Here is a 24,234-nt window from a genome sequence, read left to right on the forward strand (position 1 = left end):
ATAATTCCTTTCTCCAAGGTCAACAGGAAGTACAAGGCTGGAAGCAACTGGGAAAAACAAAACAGTCATCCAGATTGATTTGCCATTGCTATACAAACAGTTGTAGTGGTTGTGGCCAAAGGCTGAGTCTCAAATAGTTTAAAGTTCTGTAAAACCAGTCATGGAATTCTTATAATTTGAATATTGAATGGAACTGTTAAGTATATTCATTTTACAGAGGTGTGACCTGAGACCTAGAAAGATAAAATGCCTGGTTATGTTTACTTACCATGACGGTTGTCAGAGACTACCCAACTGGGAACTGAGAAGGAATCCTCAGTTCTCAGTCCTGTGTTCTTCCTACCACAGCCGAGCCTATACTCAATCATACCAAGACCTCAGAGCAGAACACAAAATTCCAGAATTAAGAAGCACAAATGCTACAATGAGTCCAAGAACCCTTCTGCATGTGTCAGTCTTTCTTTCTCACACCCGCTTGGCTCCACAACAAATGGGTATAAATTTCTTTCGAACATATTAGCCCCTAGCATTCCCACACCTTGAGAATCATTGTCCTGTCCTCTGAGAGCCCCAAAGGCTTGGTAGATGACCAAGAACTTAAAGAAAGGACTGAGGCAGATGGTCTTCCTCTCTGTCAGACACCTTGGAGAGAGGTGGCATGTTTGGTGAAAGAGTGAATGACAAGAATTCATTTAGCCCAATGATTTGGGGATATGCATTATATAAACACAGTCATTTAAGGTATTATACTGATAACTCCTTAATAAACAAAGACAGTTCTTACTGCCTGTTAGTTTAAGCCCTGTCAAAATAAAACCTGAAGTGAGTCCAGCTGGCACTAACAAGGAGTTTACACATCTGCTAAGGAAGGCAGTTAATCACTTGTGAGAGATAAATGGTCATGAGGGTTTTGCTAAAATTTAAGCAACTCCTTCAGCAATTAGGCATTTTTCTAGCTAGCTGGACCATACAGAAAACATTTGCTCTAATGCACTTTCTATCAGACATAGAGTGCTTTTGAGAGTGTTACATATAAGCCACATAAAAAGGATGGTGACTTTATATCTTTTGTATTAATTTGGATGGAGTTGAAACACATTCTTCTTAGTAAAGCATCACAAGAATGGAGAAGCAAGAATCCTATATACTCAATTCTGATATGAGGACAATTGATGCTAGTACTTGGTGGGGGGAGGAGAACGAAGTATGAGAGGGAAGAGAAGGAAGGAGGGGCTGTGTGGCCACAGTGTGTGACACACTATCAAGAACCAGCGTGGGGAAGGGGAGTGAACCAGAGTGGAATTGGTGGGGACTCAGAAAAATACAGCACAAGAGAAGATGCAGAGACAGAAGATGGGATCGGGAGGTCTGACTGAGCTGATGGCTACAGCCAGCACCAAAGCACAAAATCAGCTTTATTTTACATTATCTGTACAGAGTTGTCTATGGGGAAGTAGCATAGACAATATGGGGAAGTAGCATTGACAAAAGACATATCTTTGGTGTGTTACAGTTTTAATTGGAAAATGTAAATGACTTTCATAAAGACAAATCATCCTGTAAATGATTTCTACTCAACTTCGTTAACATGTGGTAAGAAGTAAGAAGAGAAAGAACACAGGATCTCTGCATAGTTCTTAAACATTAACTAGACAAAGAAAGAGCTTCTGGCAGAGGGAGCATGAAGAAAAGAATATGGTTGTCTTGTGAAAGGAGGAGAAGCAGTTGGGGGTTCATTCCCTGAATGTTCCCCAGGCTGTGGGGGCCCTGCCACCTTGCAGCCTGCTCTCCACCACACACCTCTTGCTGGCAGGACACTATTAATAGAGGGACTTCACCCAGCAAATGCTAGCAGTATAACTTGGCTCATTTACCCTCAATGATTCCCCAACAATAAAATAAAATAAATTTAAAAAAGAAAAGAGGGAACAAACTCTATTCTCCTGCCTCCACTAGAAAGAAAAAAATTAATGTGGGTATATAATGTGTCTTTTACTGTGATCATTTTTCCATTCACCTATTTAAAAAGTAAATTGATGAGATGTTTAAAAGGTGACAAATTTTGTGCTAGACAATGATGAATAAATACCTTGGATCTCATAGAATAATAGAAAAGACAGATGAAAAAATTATAACCCAGTTGCAATAGTGTTCTTAGTACAATATCAAAATTATGTACCAGGTTTTATGGTCTCATCTCATAGAGGAGGAAGTAAATAAAATGTAAGCAAAGCTCAATTCAAAATAAAATCCAATCTTTGCAAACGTATCACATATCCTATCTTCTATACCAGCGGTTCTCAACCTGTGGGTTGAGACCCCTTTATAACAATGAAAATACATCCTGCATATCAGATATTTACATTATGATTCATAACAGTAGCAAAATTACAGTTACGAAGTAGCAACTAAAATAATTTTATAGTTAGGAGTCACCACAACATAAGGAACTGTATTAAAGGGTCGTGGCATTAGTAGGCATCAGGAAGGTTGAGAACCACTGTTCTATGCCTATGGGACACAGAGCCTCATTCCTACATCAGCTACTTGTTTGGTTGGTTATTCTATGCTATTGCTCTACCAAAGCATTGCCTTCTGCAGAGAGATAGAATCTCAGAAATCTCTTTCTCTACTTCCTGGATATATGAGGCCTGACAATTAAGTTCTCAAACTCATCCTAGAAAAAGTGCTACATACCTCATTGCTGAATATCACCATAGTCACCTTCAAAGAACTCTTGGGAAGCTATGCACGGATGCCAGTGCCTAGTCCACCCTTAAAAGCAATACTAGAACTCTTTGCGGAATGGTCATCAGAGCTGTCATTATACAAAGTCTGACAATTAAGTTCATGAACTCATCCTAGAAAAAGAGCATCGAAGGGTGGACTAGGCATCAGTGCATAGCTACCCAAGGGGAGTACTTAGAAGATGACTATAGTGATATTCAGCAATGAGGTATGTAGCACTTTTTCTAGGATGTGTTCACAACCTTTATTGTCTGTCTTCATATATTCCTTCAACTGCCATCCTGCCTTCCTCAAGATGCAGACCACCTTCTTCTCTTATTCAGGTCACTGTATCTTTAACTGTATATGGAATCAAAGAGGTTGGGACTGATTTTGGACTGTTTTTTTAAAGACTTCCCAGCACAGCGAAGCCTCACCACCTACTAATACTTCTATCACAGGTTACCAAGCTACTGGCATGTCAAGAATGAGCAAAGAAAAATAAGTTGCCCCCTAATTCCTGTATGCCATGTGGGACTCTCCACAGCCATATCAATACTAATGGTGCCCCCATTTTCTGGGAGTTTGCACTGAATTCATTAGCTCTTTGAAACCCCACAATACCCAATCAAGCTGATGCTTTGTTCTTCCCATTCTGCAACGTGAAACCTGGAGCTTTAGCTATATGACTTTCCAAAAGCTATATGGCTAACACAGGCCCTCTAAACTCTGATCCCCTGGTTTCACTGACTATACACACATTTTTTTCTTCTGTACTAACAGAGGCGGAAATCAAACTTGTTACATGTAACTGAGCTCATGACCTCTGCTTCAGCACCTGAGTGGCTCTGTCTCAGATTCCTTTTTTTTTTTTTTTTGCAAATATAAAGTTCATAATTAACTCATAGAGCAAATAGATAACTAAAATTTAAATACGTTGCCGTAATGCTCTAAGAAGAACAGCTGCCAAAGTTAATAATCAGATTAGAGGATTGAGAGAGTTAATCACTAAAGTCCTCATTTTCTGGGCTATATTTAGCAGAACATAATGGACCTTGACCTTTCAAATGGAAAGACACCTTTTCTTGCAAAAATATTGCCTTTTTATAATATAACCCAAAATCTCCTGCTACTTACACAATAATTACTAAAGTACTGTATGCCCTCAAATGTTCATTTGTTCTAGCTTTATGTGAAAAAGCTTTTGTATCTTAAATCACACAGCAGGGACAACCTGCTATTTGGGGCAGGCAAAAGCAGTAGCTCAGTTTTAAAAGAATGTGCTTCTCCTAAGGTCTTTCAGTATTTTTTTTTTTTTAATGGACTGTTAAGTCAACTGAGGTAAAAAAACTGAGTGGAACTTTAAGGTCTGTATTAGAAGAGAGTTGAGTGCACTAGTCTTGACTACATATGCTGAACCAGCCAGGGAAGGGTGAGTTGTTCCTGTTGGTCAACTGAATGTCACATGTCCTTAGTCCTCTTTTCTCTTATGATGGAAGTGAGAGACCAACCCCTTGGTTTCTTCCTGGGGTGCTTTACTCTCTTGCTTCCTCAAGGGCTTCACTGCTCTCCAGCATCAAGTCTGCCCCCTTTTACTCTTTGGCACTCTCCCCACCCCCCAGGTTTTAGTAGTTTTCATCCACAGGGCTCTATCGCTGACATTTTTCCAACCCAAACTTAAAGTTCATATTTGAACATGTCTCTCTCCTATCACTGCTCCATTTCACTGCTCCCTTTTCCATCAAAATTTATGAAAAATATTACTTTCACTCTCTCCTTTGATCCCTTAGCACATCCTGTTGTCTTTACTTTCAAAATACTTTTAGCATCTCACCACTGTCCTGACTTCCACTCCTATCACCCTGGTCAGAGCCACCATCCTATCTCACCTTGACTGCCATTGTCTTTTTCCTATTCTCACACTTGCCCCCATGGTCTGGCCTCCAAATAGCTGTCAGACTGATTCTACTAAAATATATGACTGATGATTCCACTTTATTACTCAGACCCCTCAATGTTCCCACATTACTCAGAGTAAAGCAAAAGTGGTCACCACGGCTATAAATTCTGTATGGTCACTGACTTCCTATACCACTTCTCCCCCATGTTCACCGGGCTGCTCATATTCATACCGGCCCACTGTGCCCTTGCAGTGCTGTTCCCTGAAATAATATTCTCAGATACCTCCATAGCCCACTTCCTCATTTCCCTCAGGTCTCCACAGCATGTCACGGTTGTAGCTGGGAATGTCTCTGGCCGGTCTCTCTATAATGAAAACATTTCTCACACTTCATATTTTGATCATTTCCTGATTTATTTTTCTCTTTAGCACTTATTCCCATTAAAATACAGTATCTTTTACTTTTTCATTAGTATCTGTCTCCTTCAATGTATGTTTTTTTCTCTGCTTTCCCCTCAAGCATCTGCAATCGTATCTGGCACAAAATAGGCATTTGGTAAATATTTGTTGGGTGGATGAGTGAATGAAATGTTACCTGTTATCTTTTTGTAGCTCCAAGAAGAATTCAGGATGAATAAAAACTAGTATGGAATAAGTAAGTATATATATCCATTTGATTACAAGTTTATTGTGCATGTAGTGGATTTGTTTCTGAATAAATTGTGTCAAACTACTTGTTTATAAATCAAATATCGAAGAACCTTGGTAAGTTGACCACCTAATGGACTGTAACAAACTGGTCAACATATGGAGGTGGTCAACATAAAAAACTAGCCCTACTGTATTGAAATGTACATGTGGTACACGTTTGGTCTATGAAAATCAGGACAACTTAAGGAGGTGGTCACCGTAGGGAGGTGGTCAACTATAGAGGTCCTACTATAATATTGAAAGTGTGCTGGCAACATTTATATGTTAAAGAATCTATGATTAACCCTTTGTATAAAACAAAGGACTTTTAACAATAATTTGAATAATCTCTCCTTAACCTAAACTTACATAAGTTAAATATTTTATTTATATCACATGTTCCAACTTCAAAACACACTTATGTTAATCAGTCTGTAAAACAAACAGAAAGCAAGCAGTCTTTGAACCATAGAGCAATTCATTTTAATTCTAAAAAAAAATTACAGGAAATTGGATGGAAATGCCAAAAGACATCAAGAGGCACTCAAGCTGCACTAACAAGTTCTGTTCTCCCAAAGTGTTTAAGAAATCACTAAAACATTCTCTATTTAAGAAAGCTCCCACCTCTCTGTGACTCCCATGACTTGCTTATATTGCATGTAACCTTTGCTTATTCAGAATTTATAACATGTTGAGATATATGTAAGCATAAAAAATGGATTTGGAACATAAATTGCCTCACACACTGTGCTATTTTTAACTCCTGTTTCCCAATGCGTAGCTACTCCTTAATAATTCTTTAATCATTTCATCATTATTGGCCATATTTGGCTAAAAAAAACTTATCTTGGTATGTAAGACCAAGAAACTCAATGCAATATGGGTTCCCACACCGGTCCGGGGCTCTATGACCATGCTTTCCATCTAACCTAGAATCCTTTTTGTATAAGAAATATCAAATCTCATAGCAGCTCATTTAAAATCATCAGTATGGTGCCTAATTGCTTTTTATAGAATACCAAAAAAAACAGCAAATCATAAAGAATAAAGATGAAAATATGATATGAAAATCTTCATTATCACTGAACATAATGGAGTGGTCAGATGCTTTTTGTGTGTAGACTCACCAGGGACATAGCAGCTAAGAATATAGACCAAAAAAGGGTAAAAAATTCTTGGTGTAGGACCTTCCCTTTATTTATAAAGGATTTGCTTAATTGTAAAATTCAGTGTCTCTAACAAACATTATGTGAGATATAATAAACCAAATATAAAAAATATTTCGTATTTACATGTCAAATGAAGCGAGGTTCAAAGTTCAAATAAACAGCTTTTGTCTATGTGAATGTCTGACAAGGTGTTTGGCAGTTATGCTAATCTTGGCGTAGTTCATGGAATTCAGCAGAGTCCTGGGAAACGAAAGATATCTAACATTTCTCATCCGCACCCACAAAAACTATGGAAAACCATAATAAATAACCTACTCAAAGCGGTCCCTAGGGGGCAGTATTACCCCCATTGAAAGCCACAGGTTTGTGGACCGGGTATACCTCTAAGATACTTCTGGAACCTTAAATCCGCGAACGGCAGTGCAGAATGGAGAAAGATGTAACACATATCCCTTCTTACCTGGGGTTTGTTTTCCCCAAGTTGGTTGTAATAGCTACCTTAGCCCGCTTGCCTATGAGTCGTAAGTCTCCCCTTTATATTTTGACTGAAAGTGGGGTGGAGATGTTTGGTAACAGTGTCAATAATCTGGCCCACTAAAGACATTTCATGGAGAGATGACCAAACTGAAGGCTTAGAATAATGAGGGGCAGGGGAAGATTTGGTGCCATAGTCATCAACTCTGGACTTTCTGTGTAATTCTGGGGTATGCAAAACCAAATCTACAACTATACATTAGTTTAAAGAAGAGTAGCAGAGAGAGAGAATGGCCAAGAGGAGTACTTCAAAGGCAATCATAGTGATATACAGCTATGAGGCATATAGCACTTTTTCTAGGATAAGTTTGCAAACTTTGTTGTCAGATCTTGAACACTGTCCATTTTTGTGTTCTTGAGGGAAGTGAAAAAAAATTTTTGAAGCGAAAACTTTGAACTACACTGTTCGAATTTTTTCATACAAGATCTGTGTCATCAAATTTAACAAGTGTTCTTGAATCTTCTAAAAAAAGAATACTTCTACCAAACAAAATGTTTTTAATGTTGAATATTATTACGCATGGTGAATGATAGTATTTTAAAGCTGAGTAATCATTTAACAAAATGAAGTTAGATGATTTGTATGTTTTCCTTAATCTACATGAATATTTATGACATAGTTTAATTGACTTTATCAATACTGCCTGATTGTCTTCTATATACTAAAAAATATATAGAATGACAGTAATGAGGACTTGAAAGTTATGAAAGGTACAACCTCTCCCGTAAAGGCCCAAATATTCCACTGTGTCTTAGGTTGGGTTTCCTAGAAGCACAGCCTAAGATAAGGATTCTTGTCCAAGTAATTTATTAAGGGAAAACTCTCTGGAGAAACTTCTGGAGTAAGGAAAGCAGGATGGGACAAGAGGAGAAGTTAGTCAAAAGTGGTTTCAGAAGTCTAGTTTTGTCTTAAACCCATGGGGATCTCAGGAACTTCTCAATTAGAACAGAATTTTTAAGACCAGCATGATGGCTCATATCTGTAATCATAGCACTCTGGGAGAACAAGGTGGGAGGATCCCTTGAGTTAGGAGTTCTAGACTAGCCTGAGCAAGAATGAGAACCCATCTCTACTGAAAATAGAAAAATTAGTCAGGCATGGTTGTGGGTGCCTGTAATCCCAGCTACTACAGAGTCTGAGGCAGGAGGGTTGTTTGAACCTTAGAGTTTGAAGTTGCTGAGAGCTAGGCTGGCTAAACAAACAAAAGAGTTTTTCAGCCCCGAATCAAGGAGGTAGGCTTTTAGGATCCCACATAAGCCAGCCATTTGCTATAGGGCAACCTCAGGGGCAAAATGGAGGCATAATCCCCTGGGCATTCATAACCAGGTGAAGTGGTTCCCATCAGCCAAAGACAAACTTATGAGCAGGTTTGCCCTTGACAGTTAACACTCGCAGATGCTGCAAGATGGGTACCTTACCCTGACATGAGCAGGGCAACAACAGCCCCTGCTTAGCCTTATACAGAAGAAGCCAAATCACATACATGTGATACCCTTAAGAGTACCTATGAGATTACCTCCCAGCAAGTGCCATATAAGAAAGCACAGTTTGGAAGTCTAGAGGTCCAGTGGGAATAGAACAAGTCCTTGCTCCATGCTACACAGTTATAGTCCTTACCTAAATCCCCGCCCCCTCCAATCTTCTCAGCAAATCAACAAGGTAGGTAGTGTCATTGCTCCTGTTTTCCAGTAAACTGAGACACATACAGGTTAGGTAACTTGGTCAAGGCCACACAGGTAGCAAGTACAGTGAATGATTATTTTATTGGAAATAACATAGTAGGGCTTCCTGAAATAGAGAAAAAAAAATCCCAGACCCTACCTCAGATATACTAAATCAAAATCTCTAAGCTTGGGCTTAGATTTTAACAAGTTCCCTGAAGTGATTCTTCCACACACTGAATGTCAGAACCATTACCCAGAGGAAGGAAAAGCTTTCCCAAATGAAAAAAGCATGTCAAGAACATTGTCAACTGGTAGGAACGGTCAGTGGAAATACTTATGAAGTTTTATAGGTAGTCTGAAGGGATGAGAAGCACAGTGAAGATAAAAATGAGAATGGGCTATCAAATACCAAATAATTATTATATGAGAAGAAAGAAGCTTTTTAGTGTTTCTTAAAATTAAGAACAGAATGGAGAAAAATCAAAAGCATAGGGAACACTGGGCTTGGGTACCATCAAAGCGTTCTTTTCTACTTCTGTGCTAACCTATACAGGCATTTATCCTAAAAATGTCTTAAACGACCTTGTTCCCAGAGAACAGGATATTATAAGACTGAGAAGGAAAACATTTCCTCAAATGTTTTAGAAATGAAAATACCTTATAAACGCAAGGAGAGAGCCCAATGGCTGATACATACGCATATTACCATTACTGCATTTTTTATGTTGTTCTTTGAATTAGCATATGCTCTGAGTATGTCTACTTTTACAAAAATACTTCATTATAAAATTTGGACTAAAGGGGCAAAAAAAGAGACTGCAAGCATGATGCCACTTGGCTACAAAGAAATCTTTTCCGGACAATTTCATGGGAGTCAACTTCTAAGCCATCTTCCTTTCTACTCACTGATCTAATTGAGAGGGGCGAAGGATTGCTGAGAGATCGGGAAAAAGCAGATCTGTGGACCAGACTCACTCTGCCCCCTTCAACCAGCTACCTTTGGTCATCATTGTTACCCAATTCATTGTGACAGTTACATACGATTTCCAGGTATTGTTTGGAGAAAAAAATTTAAGTAATATACTACAATAGTTTATTTTCTGATTAAAAGTATTGTTTACCATTTTTCCAATTCACAGGTTTTTATTTCAATCCAAATTTATAATGAATTTATAAGGATATTTTTTATATGGTTCCTTTTTTAATACCAGATTAAATACTCTAGCAATTTAGGGGATTAATGGGCAGTCCTTCAAATGACTGTCAGTTACATGGCATAAATTATATGGTGGAGGGCTTTGGAACTGAAGATGAGGACTGGAAACACAAAATTTTACTCTCAGCAAAAGATCAGGGGAAGGGAGGAGCTTGAAGTATTTTAGATTACATACTGACTCAACTGACCTCTTCCCACAAACCTACTGACAGGTGTTTCAAGTCCAGTGCTTGATTTAATCATATTAGTGACGATTACACAGAAGCTTTAAAATCCCAAGGCTAGTGGGCAGTGCTGGAATTGTTCAGAGAGAGAGCTCATGAGAAACTGGCTATTGTGAGAAATTTAAAATAGAACAAACAACAGTTTACTTAGTAAGTTAAGAGCTAATGGAAATGGTGGCTAAGCTTGACTTGAAGAAAGTCTAACAATTCAGGTGCATAGACTAACTTTCTACCTTTTCAGCAGGCGAAAGGATGCCAGTAATCAATATTGAAGACCTCACAGAAAAGGACAAATTGAAGATGGAAGTTGACCAGCTCAAGAAAGAAGTGACGCTGGAAAGAATGCTGGTAAATGGTTGCTCTCTTTCCATTTTATTTTAAACTAGAGACACTCTCAAAGTACCAGATTAGAAAATATCACTGGAGAGGTTCCATATAGTAAAATTATTCACATAAAAACTTACCTAAGATTAAGAAAACTAGTAATGACAATTGTCTCTTGATTTAGACTCTTAAATCAAATAATTGTTCAACTGTTTTACACAGATCAAACCAAACCCTTAACCTGTTTTTGTATGACGGCTAAGCTAAAAATGATTTTACATTGTTAATGAGGAGAAAGACAGAGAGAAAAAAAAGAAGGAAGGGAGGAAGGAGGAAGGAAAAAAAGGAGAGAAAAGGGAGAGAGGGAGGGGGAAGGGAGGAGGAAGGAAGGAAGGAAGGAAGGAAGGAAGGGAGGGAGGGAGGGAGGGAGGGAGGGAGGGGGGAGGGAAAGAAGAAAAATATGAGACAGAGAACATATTTTAGCTAAGCAATAAAATGAAGCAATGCATAGAGTCATTTTGTTTTTACTTTTCTAAATAGATGTTTCTTATTTGGTGAAATATTTTGATTTTGGAGCAATACTTTAAGCTATGATCTCTTTCCTTTTAGGGCTGTCATGGTCAGTAATAAATGAGCACATTCTATTCTTTTGTAAATAAAGATGTGTTTAGTTTAAGCACAAGTACTTGCTGGTTCCTCCTAAAAACATCTGACAACACTTGGAAATGGTTACCAAGAGTTCTCTGCCATTAGAAAGAGCAGAAATATCAAAGAAATAAAAGTTTCCACCAAATAGTGACTAAATCTTGGAAAATGTAGATATGTATTTTAGATCTCTTCATTTGAGGGGTGTTAGTGGAACAAAAACTCCTCCATGAGTCATAATAACATATTTTATTTTTTGAAAACATCTCATTTTTATCAGGGCAAGTAAAAAGAGGAGTTTGTATGATCTTCATACTTTGCACAAAACTACAGCCAATTAAAATTGGGATTATTAGCTTCTTTTATGTTTATAATCGTCTTGAACTTGCCTTTCACCCTTTCTGTACAGGTAAAACATGTTTTGCTATAAAGTTAAATCAACAAGCAGAAAAGCTCAGAAGATACGCCAAATAAGTCATAGTCTTTATCTTTATAATTCGGGGTGAATAAAATGACCTTTGAGGGCAAAGAAGAGTTATTTGGTTTTCTTAATTTGACATATCCAAAAGCTGTTTTATGATTCATATGCCCAGGATTGTTGTTTTTTAGGCAATTTCTTTCTATTTATTATTCACTTGTGGTAAGTTAGCCTTGGACTTTTTGGGTCAACATCATCTACATCACTATCAGGCTTTGAGGTTCTTTTCCCCATTACTCAGTGATCTTGGAAGTCAAGCTCATTTAATATCAGACTGCAAAGACTCCACATACACACACTCACACACGCACACACACGTACTTAAATGCACACATGTACTCATATTGTCTTTGTCTGTTTAGGTTGCTGTACCAGAACACCATAGACTGGGTGGCTTATAACCAACCAAAATTTATTTCTCATAGTTCTGGAGGCTGAAAATTCTAAGATCAAGCCACCAGCATATTTAGGGTCTGGTGAGGCCCCTCTCCCTTGTGCATAGATAGCTGTCGTTTTACTGTGTCCTCACCTGGTGAAAGGGCTGAGGAAGCTTTCTGGGGTCACTTTTATAAAGACATTAATCCCATTTACCATCCTCATGACCTAATAGCCTCCCTAACCTAGGGGTTAGGATTTCAATAAAGGAATGGGAGGGAGAGCCACAAACATTAATTCTAATATATTTACAATATTTTATTTCATATACAATATTCATATTATTATATAATATTATCATATTTAAAATATAATGGACCTTCCATGTCCTGAATGCATAGTTCTGTCACAGGATGACATAGTATCAGTACAGCATGGTTAAGTGGATAAAATCTGAAAACTTATTTCCAGTTCATATTCTGCTTCCAAAACATCTCTCTGCCTGTGTAATACTCACTTAAGTTATCTAACTTACCAGTGCCTCTGTTTCTTTAAAATGGGGATAGTAATAGCATATAATTCCAAAGACGATTGGAAAAAAATAAACAGAATAATATATGCAAATCTCTGAGAACAATGCTTGGTAATAGCAAGTGCTGTCTATCATTATAGTATTATTGTTATTACTTTAAAATAATTATTGGTGTTTATGAACCAGAGTGATTAAGACTATGCCTCAATCGATTATGCTGCAAGAAACTACCATCATCAGAGTAAGATAACCCTTTGCATTTGGTTTCTAAAGCTGACAGATTTGCAATGACTATTATGTCAATGTAATAGGCAGTGACTAGAGATAATCTTTGCAGTAATAGCTAAAAACAGCCGCCATTGATTGTGCATCTTGTTCTGCCAGCCACTTGGTAGGCATTTAAGACGATCAAGGTAGCTATTCCTATTTTATAGATGAAATAACTGAACCCAAGATGAACTACCTTAAATGAGGATATATGTATAACTAGAAAATAGGTAGAGCCAATATTCAAACCTAGCATGGCCTGAATCCAGTGGCCACGCTCTTTCCACGATGCCATACAATTCCGTATTAAACTACATATATTGATAATAAATCTCACTAAAATAATTTTTAAACACATGCACATGTTTAGTAATTTGTTGCTCCTCCTGTCCTCAGATCCCAGCCACTCTCCAAACCAACTGCTCAGTGACTCTTGAGTTAAGAACAGCAATTTACATCCCCATTCCTATCATCTAGGGAGGGCCAAAGACCTGGTGTTTGGGTGAACGTGTAGGACCACTGAGGAAGAGGAAAGAGATGAATCTAAATTACTGCATGTTTCAAACATGTGTGTAAATCAGCACAAGGATTTTATCAGAAAAAAAAAACAGCAAGTTAGCTAAATAATTTATGGGATGGCCACTTAATGAACTGCTAAAAATAGAGTGGTCCTGTGTTACTGTCATGAATGATATGTTACTTAAAGACAAAAGATGTTGAAGCTAAAATACAACTTGAATTATTTGACTCAATATGTATATGTACACAACATATTTATATTTATGTATGTCTGAAATACTGCTTCTCTCTAGAAGCAGCCTTAAATGGTACATTTACAGGCTCTGGTTGAGTCCATTAAAATATTAAAGTCTGATTTTTACCAACTCATTAGTATAATGGAACAGATGAGTGAAGAACAAGCTCATACACAAAACAAATGATTTGATGCAGAAAATATTTATTTACTAAATGAAGGCTTCATTCTAGATGCCTGGGATACATGGAACAAATCAGCCAAGGTCCCTGACCTCTTGGAGCTCACCTACTACACTGCCATGATTAATCATTGTACATGAGTTTAAAGTAAAATTACCTGTGTACACTTCTGAGAATTTAAGTTTGGCGATAAGGCTGGAATTCAATAATTATTCACTCCTCTCTCCCTTTACAAGTCACATTTTTGGAATGAGGAAAAAGATTTAATCACTATTCACTCTGATGACATCCTTGACTTGTTTTGCCAGCTATGTTCTGTTGCCTGGCTCTTTTTGCTCCGAAGAAGCTGGAGGTAGTGTCTGCTGGGAATCCTTAGCTGGAGTGCTGTCAGCTGCTTAGCCTTTGTCTGTAGATATCTAGGAGGAAAGGGAAGGGAGCAGCTTTTACTTCTATCCTAGAAAGTATATGTACGTTAGCAGAAAGCAGAGAGAATCACATTGGAAAAATACAACATGAAAATGTATTGTAATAAATAAATTCTTGGAATCTGCACTATTCTCTTTTAAACCAAATAAGTCATCTCTTTCTCTTTCTTCTTAAGGTTTCCAAGGCTTGTGAAGAAGTAAGGGATTATGTTGAAGAAAGATCTGGGGAGGATCCACTAGTAAAAGGTGTCCCGGAGGACAAAAATCCATTCAAGGAGCTCAAAGGAGGCTGTGTGATTTCCTAAAAGAAGAAAAATAATCCTTGGAACATCTCGAATTTTAATGATGATATGAATTTTTGTCGCATGTAACAATATTATTGAGGATGTACATGAATTTTAAATTTATAAAGGTAAACATAAAATAAAAATTGGCATGTGATGACACGCAAGTCTACATTTTTCTGAAAATATTTAGCATGGGATTTAAAACACAATTGACAAATACTGACTGATCCTTCCTGAAAAATAATTACTATGTTTTATGAATGATTTCACATTATTACACATTGCTAGCAGATAGTTCACATTTTGTTTTTTCACGTCCCTTTCAACACTTACAATATTCTATCCAGAAATGTTATGGTTAGATTTATATTTTTCCCAACTTTTCTCTTGCTTACTGAACTAGGAAGCCTGTCTTCCCAATACACAGATCATCTATTTTTGCAGCATTTGTGGTGGGAAGATTTTTACTGTTGTTTTATTTTCTCTTTCCCTTTCTCCCTCACCTCATAGTCCCTGGCAATGATGTTAATGTAACTTCTTCCTACTCTCTTACCCAATTCTACTTGTCACCCATGATGTGACTTTTTCCCAGAAAGCCAACTGGATTAAGGGTTCAGTGTGTGGTCACTGAGCACAGTGAATTTCACCAGCCCCAGAAGAAAGGTTATCAGCACAGACTTTGGAGCCAGGGAATTCTGGCTCTGTCACTTCACTGCTCAAGTGGATATATTTCTTAATTTGTTCTAAATCCGTTTCTTCTCCTGGAAGATGACAATAATGATTCGATCCTCTATCTTTGTATGGGGGTTAGACAATACACTACTGCAATCCTAGCACTTAGCATATTGCCTGGCACATGGTGAGACCCAGTAAGGGATAGTAGGATTACTGAGAAAGCAACTAGACAAAATTTCCAGAACCCTGTAAGGTACATGCTGTTCCTTCCCATCCCCACAAAGACTCCATAGCAGGATGATTGCACATGACAGAAAATAGCTGTCACTTCATCAGCCTAGTAACCACCATCTCTCTGGCATTTTACTGAGTTTGCATAAGCCAAATTTCACTACCTTTGTGTCAGTGACTAAGAGATAACTTGCCTCAGCATCAGGAACAACAGACAAGTGTAATTACACCAAATCGGAAACTACTGTTGTTGTCAGTTTCCTTATCATTATCTCACATGTATAGGGCTATTATGACTGCTTCAGAGATCAAAATCCTCAGAAATGCTAATTGATCGTCAACCTTTAAAAAAAACAAACAAAGAAATAAAAGTCATCTGTTATTTGGTCTGGAACAGAGTCTGAAGGGCCAAACAAATTTGGATCCCAGCACCATGACGGCAGTAACTGCTCAACAAGTGTCTGTGGACTCTTGTCCAACTCCTCCATCTTGAAATGGGGAAAAGAAAGGTTCAGAGAAGTGAATTGGCAGCTTACACAGGTGAAGATTTTGAGTCTCCGGCTCAACAGTGAGCAAGAAATACCTCCCACCATGTATCTTCAGCCAATATGCTTTGAGCATTAAGAGATTCCAGGAAAAATTACAGAATCTCTCTTATCCCTTTTTCCTCAGAAGAAGCCCTTTCCTTTGATTTAAGATTACAAACCCCACTCCATCCACCCTTAGCACTTCCCGTCTTCCTTTTCACTCTATTTCCTCCCGTAGCACCAGTCACCACCTGGTGTACTATATTTCATTTATTTATTTAATTGTGGTCCATGTCTTCCACGTACAAGTTAGTGTTTCTTTAATGAAATATTTCATAGATCTTTTTTTAGTAAGAGAAATCTGAAGTCCTTGCTCTGCATTCAATCCTGATCAACGTTCCTAACTTTCTTTTTACAGCTGCAGATTTTGGAGCCTCAGGATTCTAAGTTAAGACTCTGGCTCTGCTAAAGTCTAGTGGAGAACTTGGACAAGTTTCTTCAACTCTCTGGACTTGTTTTTACTTTTACATATATTAATGGATGATTAGGATGGATCTTCATGTGGATGCTTATAATCCCTTAGATCAAAGATAGGTATAGAAAGAAGCCTAGGGTGGCGCCTGCGGTTCAGTGAGTAGGGTGCGGCCCCATATACCAAGGGTGGTGGGTTTGAACCCAGCCAAACTGCAACAAAAAAATTGCTGGGCTTTGTGACAGGTGCCTGTAGTCCCAGCTACTTGGGAGGCTGACGCAAGAGAATCGCCTAAGCCCAGGAGTTAGAGGTTACTGTGATCTGTGATACTCTGGCATTCTACCGAGGGTGACAAAGTGAGACTCTGTCTCTAAAAACAAAAAAAAGAAGAAGCAGCCTAATAAATACTTTTTATTAGTGTATGTTCTGTAGATTTTCTGTAGTTAATAAACTTAACTATTAAATAATCACTGACATGACACCACATTTTCCCATCTTCTGGAATTTTTTCATACTGATGCCACCACCTGAAATGTCTCTCTACTCCATCCCACTTCAGCCTTCTGAAATCTTACTGCTCTTCTGAAAAAGACTGTCCCTCATTCTACCTCAAGAGTATTTTTTTGTCTCTAAAGTTATTTAACATTACTTTCTCTTATTATAATTTGTATGCTATACATTTCCCAAACCAGAATCTCTGTTCGTCTTTGAAACTGCCATACCAACTAACAAATTATCTCTACAATTTGGTTGACTTCATAAGTACTTAATTTAAAATTAAAATCAGACAAAGACATCACAGATAAAATGTTTATACTGGATAATACGGAATCTTTATTGGATTAATTAACAATTAAGCAAACATTAGGGTGAAATTCCTGTTGCTTAAAAAAACAGATTATCAGCAGAATTTTGAATAAGAGAGACGCCATAGGAAGGAAGCCTAGAGAAAGACAGTCCAGGAAGGAGGAGATTAAACCATGGCTGTCCACAGGTTACATAGTTATAACCAGCAAGGACTCTGCTTGGTTCAGAAGTTGTTATTCCAGGCCCAGGGTTTACTAGGTTAAAGAGAATGAGGCAAGATATCAAATAAAAAAAAATTACTCCAACCTCAACATTTGGCTCTTCAACAAAACTTTCTGATATCACTAGTGAGAACGAGGGACTAGAGATACTACAATATATCATTGGAGCTGCTTGGAATGTAAGGTATTTTGCACACATAGGTGTGTGCACGCTTTAGTGAGAAAAAAACAAAAACACCTTACTGTTATTTAATTAGGACTGACTTGATTTTAGCCAGATCTCACATAAAGCTAATATCAAACTTCCTAAATTCCTAGAAGAATGTATTAACATGAGGAAAGCAGTAAAATGAGAAATGAGACTGACCGATTATCCATATGTGATGAGAATTAAAGTCTTTTAGGAATAAAATGGATAAGAGAAATCATTTGGATATCATGAATTATAAGTAACTTTTAAAGTAATCAGAGCACAGATAATGTCCTGTGACTTGGCATTGTCTTTATCTAGAAGTCTTAGGCCTGTAGTTATATGAAATGAGTGAGTTCCTGAAAATTGCCACGTGATTGTTTTAGCAGAATGAACCAAGGGCATATAAATACTTTCCTTATAGAAACCATCATTTTAATGGCCTGATGGTCACCATTCACGTTAGAGAAAAGAACAGAACTTGAGAAATAACTAGTTTACTTATACCAACCACAGAGGTAGAGGGAATGTGTGTCTTGCAAAAATTACAGGATAAAATAAGATCAGCATTTTGGTCTCTTTTGGGTTCAAATTAGCATTAAGTCAATCCCAGTGCAATATTTTCTTCTATAGCTTTCTTCATATAGATTTTACACAACATATTTAATAAAACAGGAAAATAGCCAACAAGTGTTTTCCTACTTTTGCACATCAAAGTAAAAATTTCATCGGTCATTCTTTTACAATTTGAAACTGAAAATGGTTACTTCTCTTTGTATTAACAGATTTCTCTAAAACATTTGTTAAAAGTAGGTTAATTAATAAAAATTCATTTCTGCTTATACTTGTCATTTGTTCTGCACAATGATTTCTGCTCATTTTTGTTAAAATAACTCTTACTGTGGCTCATTGAGTAGGGCACTGGCCCCATATACTGAGGGTGGCAGGTTTGAACCCAGCCCCGACCAAACTGCAACAAAATAGTAGCACCTGTAGTCCCAGTTACTTGGGAGGCTGAGGCAAGAGAATTGCCTAAGCCCAGGAGTTGAAGGTTGCTGTGAGCTGTGACATCACTGCACTCCACAGAGGGCGACATAGTGAAACTTCTTCTCTTTAAAAAAAAAAAAAACTAAAAAAAGAACTGAAATAATTCTTATTAGGAGTAATATGTAAAATATAACTAAAACATTAATGCTACACTTGGACAGAATTTATACAGAGTTTTAAATTTTATTTAGTCAGAATTTTTATTCAAAAATTTGTTTATTCAAGCCTTTTGAATATTTCTGATAGACTATTTCTGCAAGAATACATGAAAAATTGCTTAACATGGTTCTCTCTGGTGGATAAACTCAGGGCTAAAGATAAAAGACCATGTATCCTTTTGCTAAAAAAAAAAAAAAAGTTCTTACCACTTCACCATTTCAAACCAAATGACAACAACAACAACGAAAACATTCTTCAGAATGCTGTGTGGTCATGGCATCTCAGCATTCACAATTCATTTTTAGTTTAAACACTTTACGTAATAACATATTACACTAGTCATCATTTGATGACAAAAAAAGTGAAAGTAAGTACACTAATGTGTATTTCATCTCTAGTATAAGCCTCATAATCCTGTGGAAAAAGTTAGAGAACCAATGTGGGTTTATAAATACAGTATTTATCTCTCTGTGCAACCGGATGATTTCACAGGGAAGAAATTTTCAGGTTAAAATAATTCTATGGTTAAGATTTAGGACAGGCATACATTAATTTACTTAACCAACTTATTTAATTTAGACACTGAACTTGTTTAATTTAGACCACATTGCCATTTTTAACCAAGCTTTTAAATTTAAGGAATAGAAAGCCAAAAAAATGAATCACTGCTAGAGACAGATGTGGGCTTTCGTCCCGGCTCACGGCTTACTAGCAAGGAAAACTTCAGCAGACGATCTAACGTCTTTGAGTCTGGGAAACCCTGGTATCTCAAATATAGAAAATGAAGTTCCCACACGCTTTCTTTGTGAAAGTAATCAACATATATAGATGTAGAAATACAGTTAGAGATGCAACATATGTTAGCAGATTCACCTTCTTGCTGCCTTAACGCAAATTTTACAAACGAGAAAACCCAAACTCAGAAATATACGAGCGACTTTTCCAGTGATGACCAGGGACAGAGCTGGAACTATAACCAGGGAGTACTCATTAAGTAGCTCATTTTGTTCTTTTCATTCTAATATAGTCATTGAGGACAAGTGGGTGGAGTCTGGAAAGAAACGATGAACAAACAAAAACTTTTTCTTACTAAATAGAGAGTGGTTGTGGAAGTCTAAGATCATGTACTCTGAAATATTCAGTTAATGCTCTTCTCTTGACTTGAACTTGACTCTATCAGGCAGGATGTTATCTTTGGAGAGAAAAAGGTCTGACTACTTGGGAAGGTTCTTACATTCGTGTTCTCTTTTCTTCTCGTCTTCTGAACACCATCACAAGGTTTTTGGTTATCGTCAAAGGGAAAGTTTTATTACACCAGAATATTTTTCACATCAGACATTTTTCCTGGCTTTAGAAAGTGGCAGCTAGATGCGTATTACTTTCCAGAAAGTGGAGAAGCCGATACTAATTGAATCCACTGCCTATAACCAGGAATGTGCCTGAGCCAGGCGTTCAAAATCCTGGGTGTCAAGTGTCACGCAAACCTTGGGGTGAGAACTTCAAGGCTTCTGTCTTCCCTCACACCATCCACTCATTAGAAAACATTCCCAGGGAGAAAAGAAGAAATGAAAACTCTGCCGCTGAAGACGCAGGTAATTGTTTAATGACAGAAAATGTCCATGCAAGTGGTAAACAATATTGCGCTCCTGATCTCTCCTTCTCCCTCAAAATGTATGCATTCATTATAGGCCTTTAACTGACTACGCGAATAGACATCAACAGGCTCTGGTGGGTATTTCTGAGGTTATAGCTGAGTTTCATTTCCTTCTGGTCCTTTCTGCAAGTGTCCACATTTCCCACAAGACACACACAGACACACACACACACACAGAGAAAAGTTCTGTACAGCACAGCTCTTTAAACTTGCAGAGGTGCGGGGCCATTAGTTCCTGCTGGGTAGTGTCCTCCTTTTCCTAGCTTCGCAAACAAAACCCGGATGTGACTTGGAAACGGAAAAAAAAAGGGGGGGGGGGGGCAAAAAGTAAAACTGCTAGCCCCAGCCCTGCCGGCCCCAGCCAGGCCGGTCCCCGCGGGCGTGGCAGGGTCCCGAGCCAGGGCCCGCCCGGGCAGCATCCCTGCCGCGGGATCCAGCAGCTCAGACTTAGCTCCCACCCAGCCCCCAGCTCCCCGGGAGGGAGGACTGGAGAGAAGCCGAGGGCCGTCACATCCCGCAGCGGGGACCCGCCGGCGTGACCCGGCGCCCCGAGGAGGCCGCGCCCCCCGGGACCCGCGGCGATTTCGGCCTCGCCGCGCCCCGCAGCACTCGCGGCGGCGCCCCCGCCCCGGCTGGAGCTGGCCTCGGGTCTGGGTCGAAAATGCCCGCCCTGCACATCGAAGATTTGCCCGAGAAGGAAAAACTGAAGATGGAAGTGGAGCAACTTCGCAAAGAAGTGAAGTTGCAGAGACAGCAGGTAAGCGGCTGTTCCAGAATAGTCTCTTCTCTAAAGGGAACCAGGGGTCAGCTTGCGCTGGTTCGTCACAGCAGAAAGGACAGGTTTTATTTTCTTTCCTTTTAGGGTTTCTGCAAGTAGGGCTTTGGCAGTGTCTGGGAAATGCCAGCGGAGGTGGTGAAGTCGTGGGAGGTGAAGGAGAGGGAGCAGGGACCCCGGGAGGAATTCAAAGCCAAATGTCCTAACATTTAAGAAGCCTGGAACGAGGGGAAGGGACAAGAAATCCAGTCTTTTATTAGACAACGGGTTTCAGGGTGCAGTTGTAGAAAAAGGCATGTAACTACTTGGGTCTTTGACCTTTCTCGTTACGGTAAAGGATGGTATTTGAAAGAATTTTTCTAAAACTGTATTTAAAATAAAATCTTAGAACAACACTACTTAGTTTTGAATTTCACCAGTAGTCTTCGGTGGCGCACTATGAACACTCCACTGGAGCTTGGGAGCAAAATATGAGAATTTCTATTTTTATTTATGTGTAAATTTTATCTATTTATAATACATACTAGATTAAATAAGGTAGCATCTGTATTTATGTATAAATAATTATACATACAATGAAATGGTTAAATATAGCCTCCTGAAACCAGAACAGTAATTGTTCACTTTTAGAGGTTACAGACCTCTTTGGAAACTTAATGAAGAAGTGCTAAAAGAATAGATACAATGTATCTTATAGGTACCTGGAATATGAATCTTACCCAGAACTTTCTCCGGGGCCACAAACCCCAGATTATTATCAATTCTGATAATTAACTTAAAATGCACACACTGTGAATGTCAGCAACAATTGAAAGCAAGCGGTACCTAAAAGAATACTACTTTAAAAAAGTTTATTTTGCCACATTTTAAGTCACATAAATGCACTACTTAGTTTTCAGTTTTATATCCGAGACCTCCGTGCTCATCTGCAAACAGTAACCCTTTGGGGCACAGAAGTAAACTATTAACACTTCTAGTTTTGTTTAGCTTTAAATCTCATTCTTTTATAATTTCCAGTTTATGTTTTATAATTATGCACGATAAGCTGACAGTAGCATCTGCACTTATTTACAGGTAAATAATTATATACATTTTGGGATAAACACTGTATATGCAAACACCTTTTATTGATAACCATTGAAACAGTTTGAAGTTACCAGATTACAAATTAAATGGGAACATTTGCCCAATTTTAATAGGTCTCCAGTGAAATTTTTGGAGCTTCTATAGTTTTTACTTCTAATTGCTTCTGAGTAATACAGGACTAATCCCTAATCCTTTTTCTTCCCTTTTTTTTTTTTTTTTACAAAAATCCTCATCCTTCCAACCTGTCTCTTAAGAATAGACTTTTTGAAGAACCTATTGAATCCTTTCTCCATTGCAGACAAAATTTAGTATCAGATAAGCTTAATAAGCCTAAATAAGTCTTATTCTGATGATAAGTCTTATTCTGATGATGATCTTCATGCAGCAGGAAAGAATTCTGAGCAGACACACAGTAGGATATCTGGGCAATGTCAGCCTTCCCAGAGTCAGGCTTTTTCCAATGCTTCTATTATTTTGTACAATGCCAGGGTATAGCATGCACTTATAAGTGAAAATGGTGGTATGAAACACCCCAAAACATTTGGGGATCATCGATTACTGCACCTGCTCATCAGCATGGCAAATTGAAAGCAGAGTATGATTTAGCTCCTAGAATATTATAGGCATGCCATAATTGTATTTTAATAAAGGAAGGAAACCACATCGCCAAAGATGATTTATTTACTACAGTGACTTTCAAACCTTTTCAAGACTGATCATTAGTAAAAAATACATTGGATATAGGTTGTATCATATATAATAGAATAGAATAAAATTGTTAGAATCCAGCATAAGATTATATATGTGTGTGTGTGTATATATACATTCATTTTTTAAAAAAAAAAAAAAACTTTTTAGAAGCTGGTTGTATTTAATTATAGTAATTTCACTATAGAGTGCTGATAAAGTTTAAACAACTCAAACCTGATCTATCCTTTTTTCCCCCCACACTTAAGGTGTCTAAATGTTCTGAGGAAATAAAGAACTATATTGAAGAACGTTCTGGAGAGGATCCTCTGGTGAAAGGAATCCCAGAAGACAAGAATCCCTTTAAAGAAAAAGGCAGCTGCATCATTTCATAAATAACTCTGGGGAGCAACTTTATCCTCAGTGGAAGAATTAGTTTATTTTAGTTTTCCCAAATAAAACCAACGTGCCTTTTAAGGAAGTAAAAATGAAATGTAAAGGAGACTTTCTTAAGCACCCTCTATTCATAGATAAAGTTATGAAAGCATAGGTAACTGTCAACCTTGCTCACTGTACACCTTTTTTAAAAGTACAGAAATTGCCATCTGTACAATTTTGAGAATAAGAACATGATTCGTGCATGACTCACTTCTTTTCGTATGTTGCTTGATGCCTCAAATAAAGTTTTCTCTTGGGAAAATGAGTGTCGGTGACTGAAGCAGGCATTTTTCTTACCCTAACTTTTATATTTCTCTCCCTAACTTTTTCCGTGTTTAGGATATGCATCAAAAAGTTGGTGGTGTGATAAATGATATCTCCAATCCATCTCTCTGTGTCAAAGGTTTATAGTGCTAAGCTTTGACTTCCGGAATGTGTTTGATCGAAACTTAACTATTATTAGAGAGCTGAGTGGGGAGAATTCCTAATAACATTTCCTTAGTTTCTTTCCATTTAGGATCTTGTCCAAAGTGTTCCTACAGTAGTGGCCTTAGGAAAGGGATAGGGTTGGGGATTAGGAAGAGCACCCTGCCTCCCTGAAACATGGGTCCAGGCCACCCTGGGCTTAAGGACCTGGTAATTTTGCCTGCCCAGAGTTGCATCTCTCACGTGCTGTCTAGGCCTAGGACAGGGCACTACTCTAGTCCTGTGGCATTGGCACAGACACTTGGACATCTTCACCCACTCTTCCCAGACTTTTCCAGCAGGCCTGGCCCTTGCATCCCTCTTTTTCTTCTCCTCCAAAGGACGGCTGAATCTTTACCTACTTTAAAAATTAATTTGCTTTGTTTCTTACTGATTTGTAGGAATT

General features: G+C 38.1%; 2 protein-coding genes across 2 annotated transcripts; both read left to right on the forward strand.

Moving 5' to 3' along the window:
• Positions 1-10,250: 10,250 nt before the first annotated feature.
• Positions 10,251-14,412, forward strand: GNGT1 (G protein subunit gamma transducin 1). Its single transcript, XM_003782673.2, has 3 exons — positions 10,251-10,275; positions 10,367-10,473; positions 14,284-14,412. Exons 2-3 carry the CDS (start codon positions 10,378-10,380, stop codon positions 14,410-14,412), a joined length of 225 nt encoding a protein of 74 aa, XP_003782721.1. The 5' UTR covers positions 10,251-10,275; positions 10,367-10,377.
• A 6,329-nt stretch (positions 14,413-20,741) lies between these two features.
• GNG11 (G protein subunit gamma 11) lies at positions 20,742-23,617 on the forward strand. Its single transcript, XM_003782674.3, has 2 exons — positions 20,742-21,134; positions 23,195-23,617. Exons 1-2 carry the CDS (start codon positions 21,039-21,041, stop codon positions 23,318-23,320), a joined length of 222 nt encoding a protein of 73 aa, XP_003782722.1. The 5' UTR covers positions 20,742-21,038; the 3' UTR covers positions 23,321-23,617.
• Positions 23,618-24,234: the final 617 nt, after the last annotated feature.

The sequence above is a fragment of the Otolemur garnettii genome, unplaced genomic scaffold (genome assembly GCF_000181295.1).
Source record: "Otolemur garnettii isolate 467f Iridium unplaced genomic scaffold, OtoGar3 scaffold00005, whole genome shotgun sequence".
In the NCBI taxonomy this organism is placed as follows: domain Eukaryota; kingdom Metazoa; phylum Chordata; class Mammalia; order Primates; family Galagidae; genus Otolemur; species Otolemur garnettii.

Bases quoted from the DNA above. Each gene is read 5' to 3' on its own strand.
- GNGT1 (XM_003782673.2), top strand. From the start codon at position 10,378: ATGCCAGTAATCAATATTGAAGACCTCACAGAAAAGGACAAATTGAAG. The intron at 10,474-14,283 runs GTAAATGGTTGC...TTTCTTCTTAAG, and splicing joins TGACGCTGGAAAGAATGCTG to GTTTCCAAGGCTTGTGAAGA.
- GNG11 (XM_003782674.3), top strand. From the start codon at position 21,039: ATGCCCGCCCTGCACATCGAAGATTTGCCCGAGAAGGAAAAACTGAAG. The intron at 21,135-23,194 runs GTAAGCGGCTGT...CCCACACTTAAG, and splicing joins TGAAGTTGCAGAGACAGCAG to GTGTCTAAATGTTCTGAGGA.